The following is a 15,343-nucleotide window of genomic DNA, read 5'->3' as shown; positions in this document are numbered from 1 at the left end:
CCCCTCACCCTCCCCGCCCCAAACATACACCTCCCAAAATCAAGTTAAGATAGCTCAATCCTCAGCATCTTATTAAACTTAACTGTTTCATGTGAAATTATGTAGGGACTTTCGAATTAGGCTGAAACCACAGAAACCACTAGCTCACCTCAACACTTTAACTGCTACCTGCGCTATCAATCCAAACCCTAACCTTAGCCCAAAACATACCTCATGTTAACATATTTCTGGTTTAGCCGGTTTAAACTACTCCCCCCCCCCCCCCCCACATCAAACTGACACCCATCGATTTCAATGGGACCTACCAGGTTACACCGGCTAAAAATAGCCGACCTGCAATCACCTATTTCAAACTGAACCAGAAATGAATGCGGGTAAGGTCACGCTTGGGGTGGGGGGGGGGACACTTTAAAAACTGGGGATGTGTACCTTTCAACGCATCTTTGAATATGGTGACAAGGATTGGTCATAAGGAGTCGCTTTACAATTTGTTGGCTCGGGGCGTGATGTATATCTGAGGTAATAAACTCAAGTTACAACAGTATTTTCTCTTTGTGATGGCCGAGGTGGATAGCGTCCTGAATGGTACGGTGTGTATAGGAGGATCTACGTGATGGGGCGGACAGTTTAAAATTGTAGTAAACAATAGTAGTGATTTCTTAATTTAACTACTAACACTACTACAGTACTTTCTGACCAGTAGCAACAGTGGGCACTAACAACATTATGGCCTTCCCTAACAGTAGTCACTTAGACCTTTCTAACCAGTAGTGGTCACTAACAACATTCTGGCCAGTAGCACTTACAACTTTCTGGCCAGTTCCGATAGACGCAACACACAACTTTCTGATTAAACTAAACATAGATCCTCAACGAACAAAGTATAAAAAGCCACACCATGAAAACTGCACACAACAAGATATCCAACATCTGACACAACCTTAATCCACTACTGGAGCTTGCACCATAACGGACACATCCTTAACGGAACTAAATCCATGAATCACCACCACCAACATAAGAATATGGCTGTCTTAACTTCCGCAAACACCAGTACGATAAGAACCATCCGTCAATTCTAAACACAACCACTAAACCTATACAAAGTTTAAAAAAAAAACACAACCACTAGACCTATCCAGCACAACCACCAGCACCATCCGTCAATATGGCTGTCTTAACTTCCGCAAACACCAGTACGATAAGAACCATCCGTCAATTCTAAACACAACCACTAAACCTATACAAAGTTTAAAAAAAAAACACAACCACTAGACCTATCCAGCACAACCACCAGCACCATCCGTCAATAAGGGAGAGAACCACCAGCTGATCACCTGTAGAGCCTCACCACCACCACTGGCGGAGGAGGGAACGAAACTACGGTCGAGTTATCGGCGCGCCCCACCGCCCCATCTTTCATATCTAGGCCCGCAAGATACACAGCAAGGGGCGGGCGGGGTGGGGTGGGGGGGGGGGGGGTACCTTCATTGACAATACCTACAGGATGTGTTGGAGGCGATTAGCACTGAGGCGAAAAATGAATGGCAACAACTTCGTCACTTGGTAATACATAGGCCCACAAGTGGCAACTCTTAGTCTATTCGTACGCCAAAACTTTTTTTATTTTTAAAATATGTGTTTCTTGTAAAAGTTTGTTTTAAAATACTTTAACCTTACAAGACCCGTATTTACGACTACCGCTTAGGCTATTTATAATCTAACTGCACATCTATGCATAAGTAAATAGACACTAAGGGCAAGCAACTCTAAGCAGCAAACGGCAAAGGGAAACAACACATAATTAAAACACGTACCAGATTTAGATAAAAGTAAAAAATTACGGAACACAAACGACAACTTTGTTGTCAAATTTATCAAAGCACTTCCTAGAAATATTTAAACAACACCCCCACACAAACACAGAATCCGCGGCCTTACCTCCCCTTATTTTTTTACACAACCAACACACTAGTGTGCTAAGGGGAGAGAGAAAAAAGGTCAGAGTGAAAATAAGGGGCCACTATCCGGTATTCTTTAAGAGAACTCTGTAGATAACACCCGGCACGCGATAGAGCAACCACCGGCTGGTGAGTACATCTAAACACTGCGGGGAACATTTGACTTACACGCAGAACATGGTGAGTGTATTTTAAAACAAGTTAATTAAAAAGTCTAGTGACATTTATGCGCAATTTCCTTATGTTATCTAAAAATAGCTCTGACGTATAATGCTGGGATGCGTTCAAGCTAGAAGAACGATCGGTTTGTAGGTGTTTATGTAATTTTAAAATTTGTGACTAAACGAGAGGATATTTTTGAAAACTTTCTTCGGCAATATTGTTCTAAATTATGGCAGGAATCGATTGGTACATGTTTCAAGTCGCTAAGTCGTCTGGTTGCCGAGATATGGGCCAAAAACTGCATTTTTTCGAGGTTTTTTGGATTTTCCGGGTAATACATGAAAGAAACCCGGAATTTTTATGGCCTATGCTCATTCTCGTAACTTGCTTAACATAATTGCTTTTGGAACTAGTCATCGATATTGCTTCGTTGAGGAGGAGATACGACTTAAAGCCCGGACACACATTCATCCATACATTCATTCATCCATCCATCCATCCATTCCCAGAAATGACGCGTTAATAAACGCAATTCTCCAGAATGGAAATTGCGCTAAAAAGACAGATACAATGTTGTAGTGCAAGAAGATAACCATACACGACCTAAACCTAACCCTTACCCTAACTTTACTTCTTTCTGTATCACAGGTTAAACAGTAAGACGATAACCATACACGTTGTTACCCTTACTTAAAAATCTAAGTAGTTAACAAAATCATCACAGAAAGAAAAAAAAAACAACTAAGGCGAATGAAGTGAACACACGCTTGTAAATCCCAGGTAACTGAAGTTAAACTTTAAGCAAACGAATTATCCAATCTCAACAGGTGTTGGCCTAGTACACGCCGTACATTACCAGTCACATGTGTAGCTGTCCATCCATCAACCCAGTCAAACAGAATAAAAAAATACAAACGGCGCCACATGTGAATAAACAAAAAATTCTCTCTCCTTTTCCAACTAGAAACATTTAGGTAAAAATTTCACACCAAACTTGCAACTAGCTTGGTGCGTACACACACGGATTAAGCGCCACAGCTGCGGTCTGTATGTAAAAATAATTCCCTTTTAGTCAGAACTATGTACGGTAAGGTCCTCACATCAGCAGGCTCAACTAGAATTTTGAGGCCACAGGTTCAAGTGTGGGCTATGGGGGGGGGGAGACCGGCCCCACCTCCACGCTTGGGTAACCGCGAGGTATTTCAAGGTACGGCACAGCTAAAGGTATGCGGACAACACCGTGTTTAAAGTCCGCACCGTTTTTACTATTCACTCAGCATTGTTATCAACAGAAAGGGAATTACCGGAGATAAAAATATAATAAATATCTTGACCTGTTTTAAGTTAGCGTGGCGGCTACGCCAAGGGACAAAACGCTTGAGTTCAAGGGACGCAACACATAACCTAAAGGGGCGGTAACTTTGGTACGTAGAAAATGTTCCTGGGCTCGATGGGACGGTGGAAACTGGGTCGATAACACGGAGTAATAAACGGCTTCATCACAATGTGAAAGCGGGTAGAGAGACATTCATTATAGGCCATTCATCTCGCCAGCCCCCCGTCACTGTTTAGGACAATGTTTATCATTATAGAGCAAGGGGAAATAATACCCCGAACAAGATGTTATGATGTGTGGGGGGCATGTGTTCTGTTGTGTGCTAGAGGTTTGGACAAATGGCCTGCCATTTTTTTCCACTAGACTGCTGCGAGGACAATGCCCTCTGATATGTCGTGCTCGATACAAACCCTACAATAAGGTGTGCTGGGTGTAAGGGCATATGTCAAGCACTAAATGTACTGGGTGTAAGGACACAGGCGGCGTAATAATAACTTCCATAAGATGTGTGTAACTACTTTAATCAACTAAAGATAGAAGCAACTACTACAGCCCGATCGGGATCTTGTCGAGATAAACCCCCGCCAAAAAAAATTAATCCCCGCCACCAAAAAAAGAGATTATATAAAGAGGATGTGAAACATACTTTTAGATTTTGTTGAAGAGGTTGAAATTAGACGTCATTAATAATTTGCATGAAAATGAGTGTATTTTGGTACATCAGAAATTGGTTACAACTTACAAGTGGCGGCGCTTTAAGATTTCGCCCATGAACTTTTATTATTTGTGGCGGGGCTTATCTGGACAAGATCCCCCAATCAGACAAAAAGTTGAAAATAGATAAAATTTGACCAATAGAGGTAGATCTATGTGGTTGTTGATGTAGCGAGGCCAACTACTGCAGTCGGTTTACGGGGTTGGTGTCCTAGTCTCATGAGTTGTGATGGTGTGGTGTATTGTGGTACTTACATGTCGTAGGTACCAGTTTTAACAAAACAGAGAAAACAAAGCAATGTTTCCTCCACATTTAAAACGAACACAAATGAACGATTAGAAAAACAGAGCTCTGGTTTTCGTAAAGAATTACGTTGAAATAATTGAAGCGCTAAAATAGTATAGATTACCCCCCCCCCCCCCCCCCCCCCCCGCAGCCTCAATTAACATGAGGTTTGCAGAAGGAGAAAAAATTAGTGTCAGTTTGCTTGTTAATTACGTGAGGGAACAGAGTTAACCGAGCGTAAACTTCGTGCAGTGATCGAAAAACATGGGCTTTTTTATGTCAAGTAGGCTTGTCTGGTTTACAGAAACTTGGGCTTTTTATGTCAGTTACATGGTTTATAGAAACATGGGCTTTTTACGTCAGGAAGGGTGGCCTAGTTTACAGAAAAAATTGCTTTTACCTCAGGTACATAGTTTATAGAAACATGGGCTTTTTTATCTCATGTACATGGTTTATAGAAACATTGGCTTTTTACGTCAGATAGGCTTGCCTTTATATAAGTAAACCAGAAACTTTCTTTTATAAAAACAGAACCATAGTCTTTCAGCTGCAAGCAAACATCAAATGACATGGTCTGCCTCGAAAAAGTAGGTAGAGACTTTTACAAACCAAAACAGAAAGCTGCTCTAAATTATCGACGTGTCATGTTTGCATCGTATAGGAACATTGTATCAAACCACTCAACAAATAGACCCGGAGAAGATGGTACCTCGCAGTTTAAACACAACATCCCCATCGCACTAAATGTTTTGCTGTTAGTATTGTACTTGAATGGGTAAGGTTCTTATGTATAGGAACATTGTATCAATGCACTCGACAAAAAGACCCAGAGAAGATGGTACCTCGCAGTTTAAACACAACCCACAGCACCCAATGTTTTGCTGTGTTCTACTTGAATGTGTAAGGTTGATATGTCAGATGTGTAAAAATGTATGCGTTTGTTAAAGTGACCGGTACATTATGTTATACCTAAATACAGTACACAATAATTAAACGTATCAAATGCATAACTATACACAACTATATCTTAGAGAAAACTTGTAATTAATTGGATTTCATGTTTTTCACGGAAACAATTATCCTTTCTATTTATAATTGCATTATATCACTAACAACAAATGCATTTCTTAAATCATGGCTAAATAATTTTTAAAAATAACTACAAGCGTTGGGCGTATGCAAGCAATAATTCCTTCTCCCATCACAAACGGCATGTTCTTCCTTAACGACAGCGGTAATCTATTACATGTCGCCTCACCAGAAAGGGAGGCAATAAATTACCGATTACTCTCCCTTGCTGCCCCCGTGAAGCAGAGTTACGGTTAATACAAGGTCAGAATAGTAATGCTGAGGTCAAACTTGAAAGCTGACCAGGCCTGACCTCATCCAGTGTCCACGTGAAACCATTAGATGTGGCCCAGATTGTTGCATGATGAGTTGAATGGAATGTAAATTAACAAGACAAAACTCCATTGTTTTAACAGTAAACGTTGACCTAGTCACGCCCACATCCCTTTATGTCTAAGGGGTCATCCATAAATGATGTCACGCTTTTTTGGACGATTTTTAACTCCCCCTCCCCCCTCACAAAAAGCCAGACCCCCCCCCCCCCGAAAAAAATCTCACACCTCAGCCCACAACCCCCCCCCCCCCTCAAAATTGCAGTTGAATTTTCCTTAAAACATCGATAATTTTCCAAAATCTTGTCTGAACTGTCAACATAGAGTAATTTAATTTCTATGACAATTTATTTAAACAGTTTTCTAAAACGCGAAATAACGGCTAAAACTCGTTTTCTAACAACGCTTTTTTGTAATGCAAAAGTGTGACGTCACACCATCTGAACCACCCCCCCCTCTCATCACACACCGTCACAAAATTACGGATCCCCCCTCCCTCCCCCTACGAGTGTGACGTCATTTATGGACTACCCCTAAGCCACATACGCCCAGCATAAGAGGTTCTGTAACATATGACCTAAACATTTTTTAAAGTTTTTAAATTTTGTTTGAGAAAAATAAGATGGCACACCCACATTCCAGTTAGTTAGATGAAAAGTGAACCACATTTAGAGGATAAAAAAAAAATACCACCCCACAGATAGAGAAAAAAAAATAGAATAAAACATACTGTATCTGGCGAAAATACCTAAACAAACAATAGAGAGCACACATTAGACAGGGTGTCAGCTAGCCTAGTCTACAACAATGGTGAGCTGTGTCTTGTGGACCAATAAGGTCTCTTGTAAAGCACTACAACTTTAATGCAATGCTAACACTATGGGTATACATAATTAACTTGAATAAATTAGCATGTCATTAAATTCTACAGCCTCTGCAGCTTTCTTATTAAATTAACTCGACAATTAAACCCAATTTCAATTTATTAATGAAGAAACTATATTTATGTCATTTGCATTTGTATTTATAGCCTACTGCTGAAATGTTTAATTACATATAAATTATTACTCAAGTGCCTACTACTTTACTACTAAAGTGCCTACTGACTTACTAATAAAGTGCCTACTGACTTACTAATAAAGTGCCTACTGACTGACTAATAATGTGCCTACTAACTCATAAAGTGATTACTGACTTACTAATACAGTGTCTACTATTTTACTAACAAAGCATCTAATGACTTACTAGTATTGGTAGAGAGAACATATCTACAAAAATGTTAATTCAAATATTGCTGCTTATGATTATCTGATAGTTTTTAAAAATGTCTTACATTTTTTAAAGTATACTATTATATGACAGTTGGTTATGGACCAAATTTAAAAGACAACTTAAGATGTTACTGATATTCTCACTTTAAACTATAAAATAAAAGTCTATTTTGAAGATATTTAGAAATAGCTTAATCACTCATACAAAAAACATTCAAATCAATTCACAACTTACGTTAAATGTATTAAGTATAGCAATTAACATTTTAAGTATATTTTGAAAACTTGGCATAGCAATTGTGGTATTTAAGGGAAGTAACAACAAAAATGAAGTCTATATTCTAATTCTGGTGATGTCCCCTTATGCAAAAAAAACAAAGAAAAAATCCATGGTTAAAAAAAATTTCAATAGGCCTCATGAAACTTTTTTTTAAATTGGTAAATTGCATAACCTGAAATGAATTTAAAAATAATCGTTTTGGTTAAGCTTAATTACAAAAAAAAATGGCATGCACAAATTTTCTACTCACCATCCTTTATAAATCTAACAGTTCTAGGTGTTGTGGATGATCCTGATGTCAAATATGAATTGTCCCCACCTGGTCCATCTAAAATAAATGAACAATTATCAATAGTTTTGGTCCATCTAAAATAAATTAACAGTTATCAATAGTTTTGGTCTGTCTAAAATAAATGAACAGTTATCAATAGTTTTGGTCTGTCTAAAATAAATGAACAGTTATCAATATTTTTGGTCTGTCTAAAATAAATGAACAGTTATCAATATTTTTGGTCTATCTAAAATAAATTAACAATAATCAATATTTTCCCTTTCTATAAAACCTTTAACAATAATTTAACGTAAGTAAAACATGAATCTTCAAATTTCTGCAATCCATACTAAAGTTATAAAAAATCTACATTACTATTGCTTAGCACAGAATATTTAATTGTTTTTTAAAAAGGAAGTATTGAATGAAAAAATTGTTATTGGTATATATTTGTATCTACGTAAATAAGAAAAAAGTGATATATTTGTTATAGACTATTTTAAGTTTAATTAAAGTTAGGATGAGAATTAGAGAATCTGTCATCAAAATTAATTGGATTAAATTTCTTTGACGGCACTTTGTTATCATACTGATTAAAAACTGATTTTAAAATTAAGTTTAATAATCCAATTTGACTTCATAACTAATCAAAGATTAGAAATCAATGTTCAAATATTTAGCTCAAACGTATAAAACTAAACTCTTCGAAAATTGGATTATTAAAATACACATTTTAAAATTTTATCTAGATCTAAGGTAATGTTTAAATCATAAGCTTGTTTTTCTTAACAAAGTATGTCCACTCCCCTCTACACAACAGAATAATACTACATCATGGTCTGTTAATGAAAGCAACGTAATGCAAAAAAAAACTATAAAACAAAGCAGAGAATACAAGCAATTTTCTAATTTAAATTAAACGGGTGTTTTAAGTTGTATAGCTGGAAATTTTTTAATGGCAAGATGTCTTTAAGATACATACCATTCTCTAGACTTAAGCCATCATCACCTGTTTAATTTTTTAAAAATTTGTTGGTTGTCATAAAAATTACCTTTTCATTCATTTTTTTTGTTGCTAATAAAGGCAGTGCATAATTTTAAATTAAGGTACTTAGTTTGACCTAAGAGGTGATGAGCATAGAAAGGGTAGCTGGTACAATAGTAGCAGTGTCATTAATAAAATTCTACTAACTTGGGATGAGGAAAGGCTAAAGCAATTCAGAAATTGGTATCTGAATCACTGAGCGCCTAAACTAGGTTATTAACTCATCTTTTTTCTTACAAGAAATAAGAGATATAAATGTCTAGCAGAGAATAGCATCTAATGTAGTTCTTGATTTTCTATGTTAATTACAGTTAATTAATAGGGAAAATTATTTCTCTAAAACTCAAGATTGCTTAATTGTAATTTAAAAATTGGATTTGTACAAAAGGATATGTAATTTCATTTCAGTAAAGTGAAAGGACATTGTGTGAAACAAAAACTTGTAAAAGTCAATGGTATTTCAAGTTATATCAAGATGGATTCAATTGCTTTTCAATGGGTCAACAGTGACAACAGTTACAGGCATGTTTGTTTATATTTTGTTGACTTTAGGTCAGACTTTCAAAATTCTATGTTTAATGATTAATACATAAGGATAAAACATTACTTGTTATGAGGATTTATAAGGCTGTTAATATACGTCTATTTATTTGAATTAAAATGCTGGCGAATTAGTTGTGTTCTGAATACTACAAAAAAATAAGTACCTTGATTACTAACTCTTTGCATGTATGTTAAATAAGAACATCTAATACTATGACTAACAGCCTTTTTACCAATGTGATAAAAAACATCAGCAGACTATGAAAACTCTTTCTAAGCAGATTGCACAAGTGACCACTACCAGATAACTAAAATAGGTGACGGTGTTGTGATTGGATATCTGAAGTATTGAGTAACAATTACTAATCATAAAGATTTTAAACTGCTAAATTTGATGTTTACAGTGATGTAGCTCTAATTTTACATTTGCTATTTTTAAAAAAATACTTTTTATCTCTTCCTCCATTAACTGTATCCTTAATGGACAAAAAATATATTACAATTAGTACTAATTTCAAAAGTTTGAATTCAAAATTAATTACAATTATAGTCAAATTATTTTATATTTTAGACAAAAAGGTAAACTGAAATTTTAATTGAGTTAGGTGAATGAGTTTATTATTCAACTATATTTTAATGATGTGTGATAGATATATTTAAATAACAGAAACATCTCCCTTCTACAAAATGCGTAAAAAAAACAATTCTGAGAACAAATTTAAACACACTTTAAAAAATTATTCCATTTGAAATTAGTCAAACTTCATTCACAAGATGTGTATACATACACAGACTTGAGAAAAAAGTTTTGAAAATACAACAACACTCTTAGTGAATTGATTCTTTAAACTACACTACCAGCATTACTTAAAAAATGATGACAGTACAGTTCTCAGATTCCCCAATTTTTCTGTAGATAATTTAGCCAAGAGTGTCAGAAGTTCAAATATGAAACTGTTTTGCAATAATTTTTTAATTGAGACAAGTGCCATTGTGGTTGTGCACACAAGTGTTAACCCAAATGTCTTTAACTAAGATCATGGATATCCTAAAGTCCACCAATTAAGATGAGAATCTGACTCCGATTAAGGAAAGTAAAAACAGCTGGGCATAAAACTGACTTACATAATGGTTTAAATAATGCATTCCTAGGTATTTTAGTAAGGAAACAGAAATTATCATTCAAAATTTTAAAAAGTAATTATATATTATTGTAGAGCTCATTTGTAAGAAAACAAACAGACAAAAAATTTCTTTCATAAGTTATATATATTAATAAATGAGCACAGTATCTGTACATATTTGTAGATAGAATGGTACATCATCTTGACTCGTTCATGCTCAAGACAGGGATCACATGAATAATAGAATTAGAGTCCATCTGTTTCAATAATCACAGCATACATGGGGATGGTAAGTCAGAGCTATGCCCAGTTGCTTTAGAATGATATATAGAATTCATATAATTTGCTGAACTGAATAAAAATAATACAGAAAGTATATTTTTTGGTGGATTCCCCCCATACACTTGATATCAACATATAAAATTAAAGTACTACTTTATCAGGAAGTTAACATAATACATTTGAGCACTTTTGTATTAAATGGCAAGTTTGTTTTGGGCAGAAGAAGTAGAGTCAGTGTTTATACCGTTTTGTAATCAGTGCTCATTTTATGACAATATTTTTTGTCTGTTTTTTTTTTTATTTATTTTGATTTTGACATGCAACTAGTAGCAGTAACATGTGATGGCACGGTCAAATAGGTGGAGCATTTGGCTGCTAGCCCAAAGGTCTCAGTTCAGACTTGTGACTGAAGGACATCCCTGAGTCTATCCTGCTCTGATTAAAAGACATGTTTCAAAACACACGCTACATGGTTGAGAACCTCAAGTATTATCTAATAAAGACAACTATCAGTCTGTTTTAATAAAAAATATTTTACAATAAAGTGTGATACATTTCACAGAATTAAAATTTGTCAGTACTTTCTGAAAGCAATTTTAGTACTATAAGAATGCTTTTTTATCCATTAGCCATGAATCGAATAAACAAAAAAGGCCTACATATTACCAAATTTCAAACATTTATTATTAATATTCAATAAAGATGGAATGTGAAACTAAATTAATAAAAGCTTACTAATTAAAGTGTATTCAAAAGAGTTAGGTCTACTAGATGATGTACCAAGTTAAGCCAGCAACATTAAGGGGAGGGTCAAAAATGTAAGAGTGGCAGCAATGTGACTTACACATTTTAAAAATGCAAACAAACATTGTGATTAAATGAACACAGGAAACCATAATAAACATCTGGCTTCCTAAGGCCATATTCATATTGACCAGCATGCAAGATTTGTACAGTCATTTTTCCATAATTTTCTGCAGGCATGAAATGAGTTATCACATATTTTAAACTAAATCATTTTAGTTTGGGCTTTAGGCCCTATAAGCCTACATTTTATGTTTTATGAGCTTAAAAGTGGAAAGACTTTGCAATTAAACAAGTCTTAGTCATGTTAAACTAGGAAATAATGAGGGGACTAAAACTTAGTGATAGGCCTATAGACTAGGGCTCGGCCTATTATTACTACTATTAGGCCTATTTATATTTATATTATTAATTATTATATTAGGCCTAGATAGGGCCTAATAATCCTAATATTTTTATTTTAAAGTGAGCTGTTGTCAAGTGTTGTAAAAAGTAAAAAGTGTTGTCAGTTGTTGCTGACATACAAATTTCAAAATAATCATATCTCAATCTACCTACAAAATTAATGATAAAAAAAAACTTAGTAGCTAGAAGTAGAGCCCTTTAGGCCCTAAATAAATAACATGGTAGAAGAAAAGATGAGTGAGTATGAGAGTTGAGTCCAAGTTAAGTGAGAGACACAGACAGGTTTATTTTTACAGCTGAGTTCAGTGAGTTCAGACAGGGCGTAGGCACCTATCTATTCTTTTTCCTGCTTTAGCGGAAGTAACAAAATAATTTTAAATAAATATATAAAACACACCTAAACTACCGCCTGGTAAAGATATTGAATCTAAAGAAGGTTTAGGGTCACTACTACTTCTGAGCCTTTCAAATGGGGGTAAGACGGAATCCGCATCTGTTTTGGTGCCCATTTCAGCCATTTTCTATCATGTTGACTTCCGGTTTGAGGTCACCAATGTTTAGGCTAGTGCCAGAATTTTAAATGTGTAAAGTTAAACGAACTATTTCAGGGGAGGTGATAAATTAATCGAAATTAACTACCGGTCGAAACATTTTTTCCAGATAATGTACCTGTGAAAGATCTGACCAGCATATCCGTTTTAATTTAAATGCGATCTGTCCTTTACTCAGTCCGCCTGCTTACTGTTTAAGTTTTCAACACTCTCCATCAGCATCGTGGCTAATTAATGGCGAGGATGCGAGATGATTGTATGTGTTGTTTTTTTAAAGGTTATATTCATATGAGACGATTGTTTAAACAAAGGTAACAAAAAGGTGGTCGATACCCCCCCCCATCCCTCACACACATACGCACACCAGTGTCGAATTTTGTTGCTACGTCCGTATGCTAATGTGTTTTTTAACCGCACTAGTAGTTGGATTTAATTATATGACATAGATCTAGTATGTGTGTGTTTTTATTAATATTGACAGGGGTTACGCATCTTTAGATGACTTTAATTACGCAAGAGAGCAACGACTTCCCATCTAAAATGCTAGAACGTGTAAGCCTACATATAATTTCCCCAATCCTAAAAGCCTAAGGGACAAGATGTGGAGTGTTTCAAAAGCTTACACAACTGTAAGATTTGAAGGGGGAACTGCATCGCACAGTCACTCCCTCAAGCTTTATATTATTCAGAAAACTGATATAATATTAATAACTTCCGTTTTTTAAAGGGATAAATTAGTGTTTATGTCTAGTGTTTATGTTAAAAACGAAGAAGAATGGTTTTTTTTTTCAAACGCATATTATAGCAAACACAGACATTCTGTAGGCATCATATTTAAGTTCAGTAACCATTCACTTATGCATATCGAGAGGAAAAATTTAATAATTTGGTCCGGTCGATGTAGTTTTGTGGGTTTTTCTTTTCCTTTTTCCTCTTTATAAAAAAACCACGAATAGGCCTTTATTCTGATCTTAATATCCATTGATGATATTTCCAAGTAGACCTACCCATTAGCGTCGTCACATTAAGTAAGAACAACGCTAAAAGTAAAGGAAGTATTGAAGTTCCATACACATTCCTTAAATAGCCATAACTGTGTAATGTTTTCTTTATTTATTTTAAGAAATTAAACATGCTTGCTACGTCACGATCAGTGGCGTAGCCAGGATCGTCTCAAGGGGGGGGGGTTCCAATTTTTACACGGGGACAAACTTTCGATTTGCACCCCCCTCAAACTTTCGATTTGCACACCCCCCTCAAACTTTCGATTTGCACCCCCCCTCATACTTTTTATATATACCGAGGGGTCTATGGGGGGTTATGACCCTTCCTAACCCCCCCCCCCTGCCTACGCCACTGGTCACGATTCTTAAGGTTCAATTTTCTTCCCAGCGTTTGACGGTCAGGAAAGTATCGAACCCCTCCCCAGTGTTACTTCCAGACTTTTCTCTCCTGGGGGGGGGGGGGGGGCATTTCCCGGGGGGGGGCGTACACTGGCAAAAGTATGTTTTCTATATAAATTCCATTTCGTTCGTGGGGGGTATACTTTCTTTGGGGGAAGGGGGGGGCTCCCCGAAGAGATGCCTGGAAGAAACTCTGTCCCTCCCTCCCCCAAAAGTGTGACATCATATACTTAATGGCGGTGGGCTCTATAATTATATGCTCTTTATTATACACAGTTTGAAACTACAAAAATGGCGTGTTCCTTGCAGTGAAAGCTATAATTTCATTGACAAACAAAAGGCCCATTGGAAGAACTTGGAGATTTGTTATAACCGATCTATTCAATGTCTGGTAGTGAAATCGAGCCATCGAATTCTGACCCGACTCTGAAGTCTATAACCTTCAGTTGTGTCTTTGTATCAATTAAATTACTTATACACGTTTGTTTAGTTTTTTTTTTAAATTGTTTTTTATTTTATTTTTGAGCGATGAAGTAGACTTACGTAAATTTAGTTTTAGTATGCAAATTTGAATAATAATCCCCCTCATTACTTTTCATTCCCAACACTAGTAGTCGGTTAAATTTTAAATTATTGAAAACAACTTTTAAATAAAACGATTTTGTGATATTACAAAAATGTGACAAGAAACGATGATCGAAAATTTATTATTTACACGTGTTTAAACAAAGAAGTAGGGATCTATCCCTAAATAAAACAAGGTAATTAAAAAGTCTAGTGACAATTTTAGCGCAATTTCCTTACGTTATCTAAAAATAGCTCTGTCGTAGCGTAAATCAAGAGCAGGGTTAGTAAAACCATTGGTTAGTTATTAAAACGTTTTTTATTAATTTTTTTCAGTATTTTACATGTTTTATTTACAATAGAGTTACATGACTAAAAACCATTGCGCGCCTACTGAACGTGATGGCGCAGCCATGGAACGCGATGGCGCAGCTATTGAACGTGATGACGCGTGTGGTGTGGTTGGAAAAAATGCCTACTAATTCGGTCAAAATTTAATTAATTCAAAATTTTTTTGTGACCGAACGAAAGGATATTTTTGAAAACTTTCTTCGGCAATATTGTTCTAAATTATGGCAGGAATCGATTGGTACATGTTTCAAGTCGCTAAGTGGTCTGGTTGCCGAGATATGGGCCAAAAGCTGAATTTTTTCGAGGTTTTTTGGCTTTTCCGGGAAATACATGAAAGAAACCCGGAATTTTTATGGCCTATGCTCATTCTCGTAACTAGCTTAACATAATTGCTTTTGGAACTAGTCATCGATATTGCTTCGTTGAGGAGGAGATACGACTTAAAGCCCGGACACACATTCATTCATCCATACATTCATTCATCCATACATTCATCCATCCATTCCCAGAAATGACGAGTTAATAAACGCAATTCTCCAGAATGGAAATTGCGCTAAAAATAATTTATCATGACAAAGAAAAGGAATCAG

The 15,343-nt window shown here is 35.8% G+C and overlaps 1 protein-coding gene across 11 annotated transcripts in view; it reads right to left on the bottom strand.

The window, feature by feature from the left end:
• The window catches only part of LOC131947908 (phosphatase and actin regulator 1), a 69,693-nt gene extending 57,255 nt beyond the window's left edge, over positions 1-12,438 (bottom strand). For 5 of the 11 annotated variants that reach the window (XM_059309299.1, XM_059309301.1, XM_059309302.1 and 2 more), the window contains exons 1-3: positions 12,282-12,438; positions 8,664-8,690; positions 7,661-7,738 (exon numbers count right to left, since the gene is read on the bottom strand). In XM_059309299.1, the coding sequence (XP_059165282.1) occupies positions 7,661-7,738; positions 8,664-8,690; positions 12,282-12,402 (226 nt within the window). In that variant the 5' untranslated portion in view covers positions 12,403-12,438. Of the gene's footprint in view, positions 1-6,589; positions 6,608-7,660; positions 7,739-8,663; positions 8,691-12,281 lie in introns of all 11 variants that reach the window. The other 6 variants (XM_059309300.1, XM_059309308.1, XM_059309310.1 and 3 more) reach the window with 3 other exon arrangements.
• Positions 12,439-15,343: the final 2,905 nt, after the last annotated feature.

The sequence above is a fragment of the Physella acuta genome, unplaced genomic scaffold (assembly GCF_028476545.2).
Source record: "Physella acuta isolate Inbredline_101_S28 unplaced genomic scaffold, ASM2847654v3 ptg000615l, whole genome shotgun sequence".
NCBI classification, from domain to species: domain Eukaryota; kingdom Metazoa; phylum Mollusca; class Gastropoda; family Physidae; genus Physella; species Physella acuta.
This window is presented reverse-complemented; position numbering and strand designations above follow the sequence as displayed.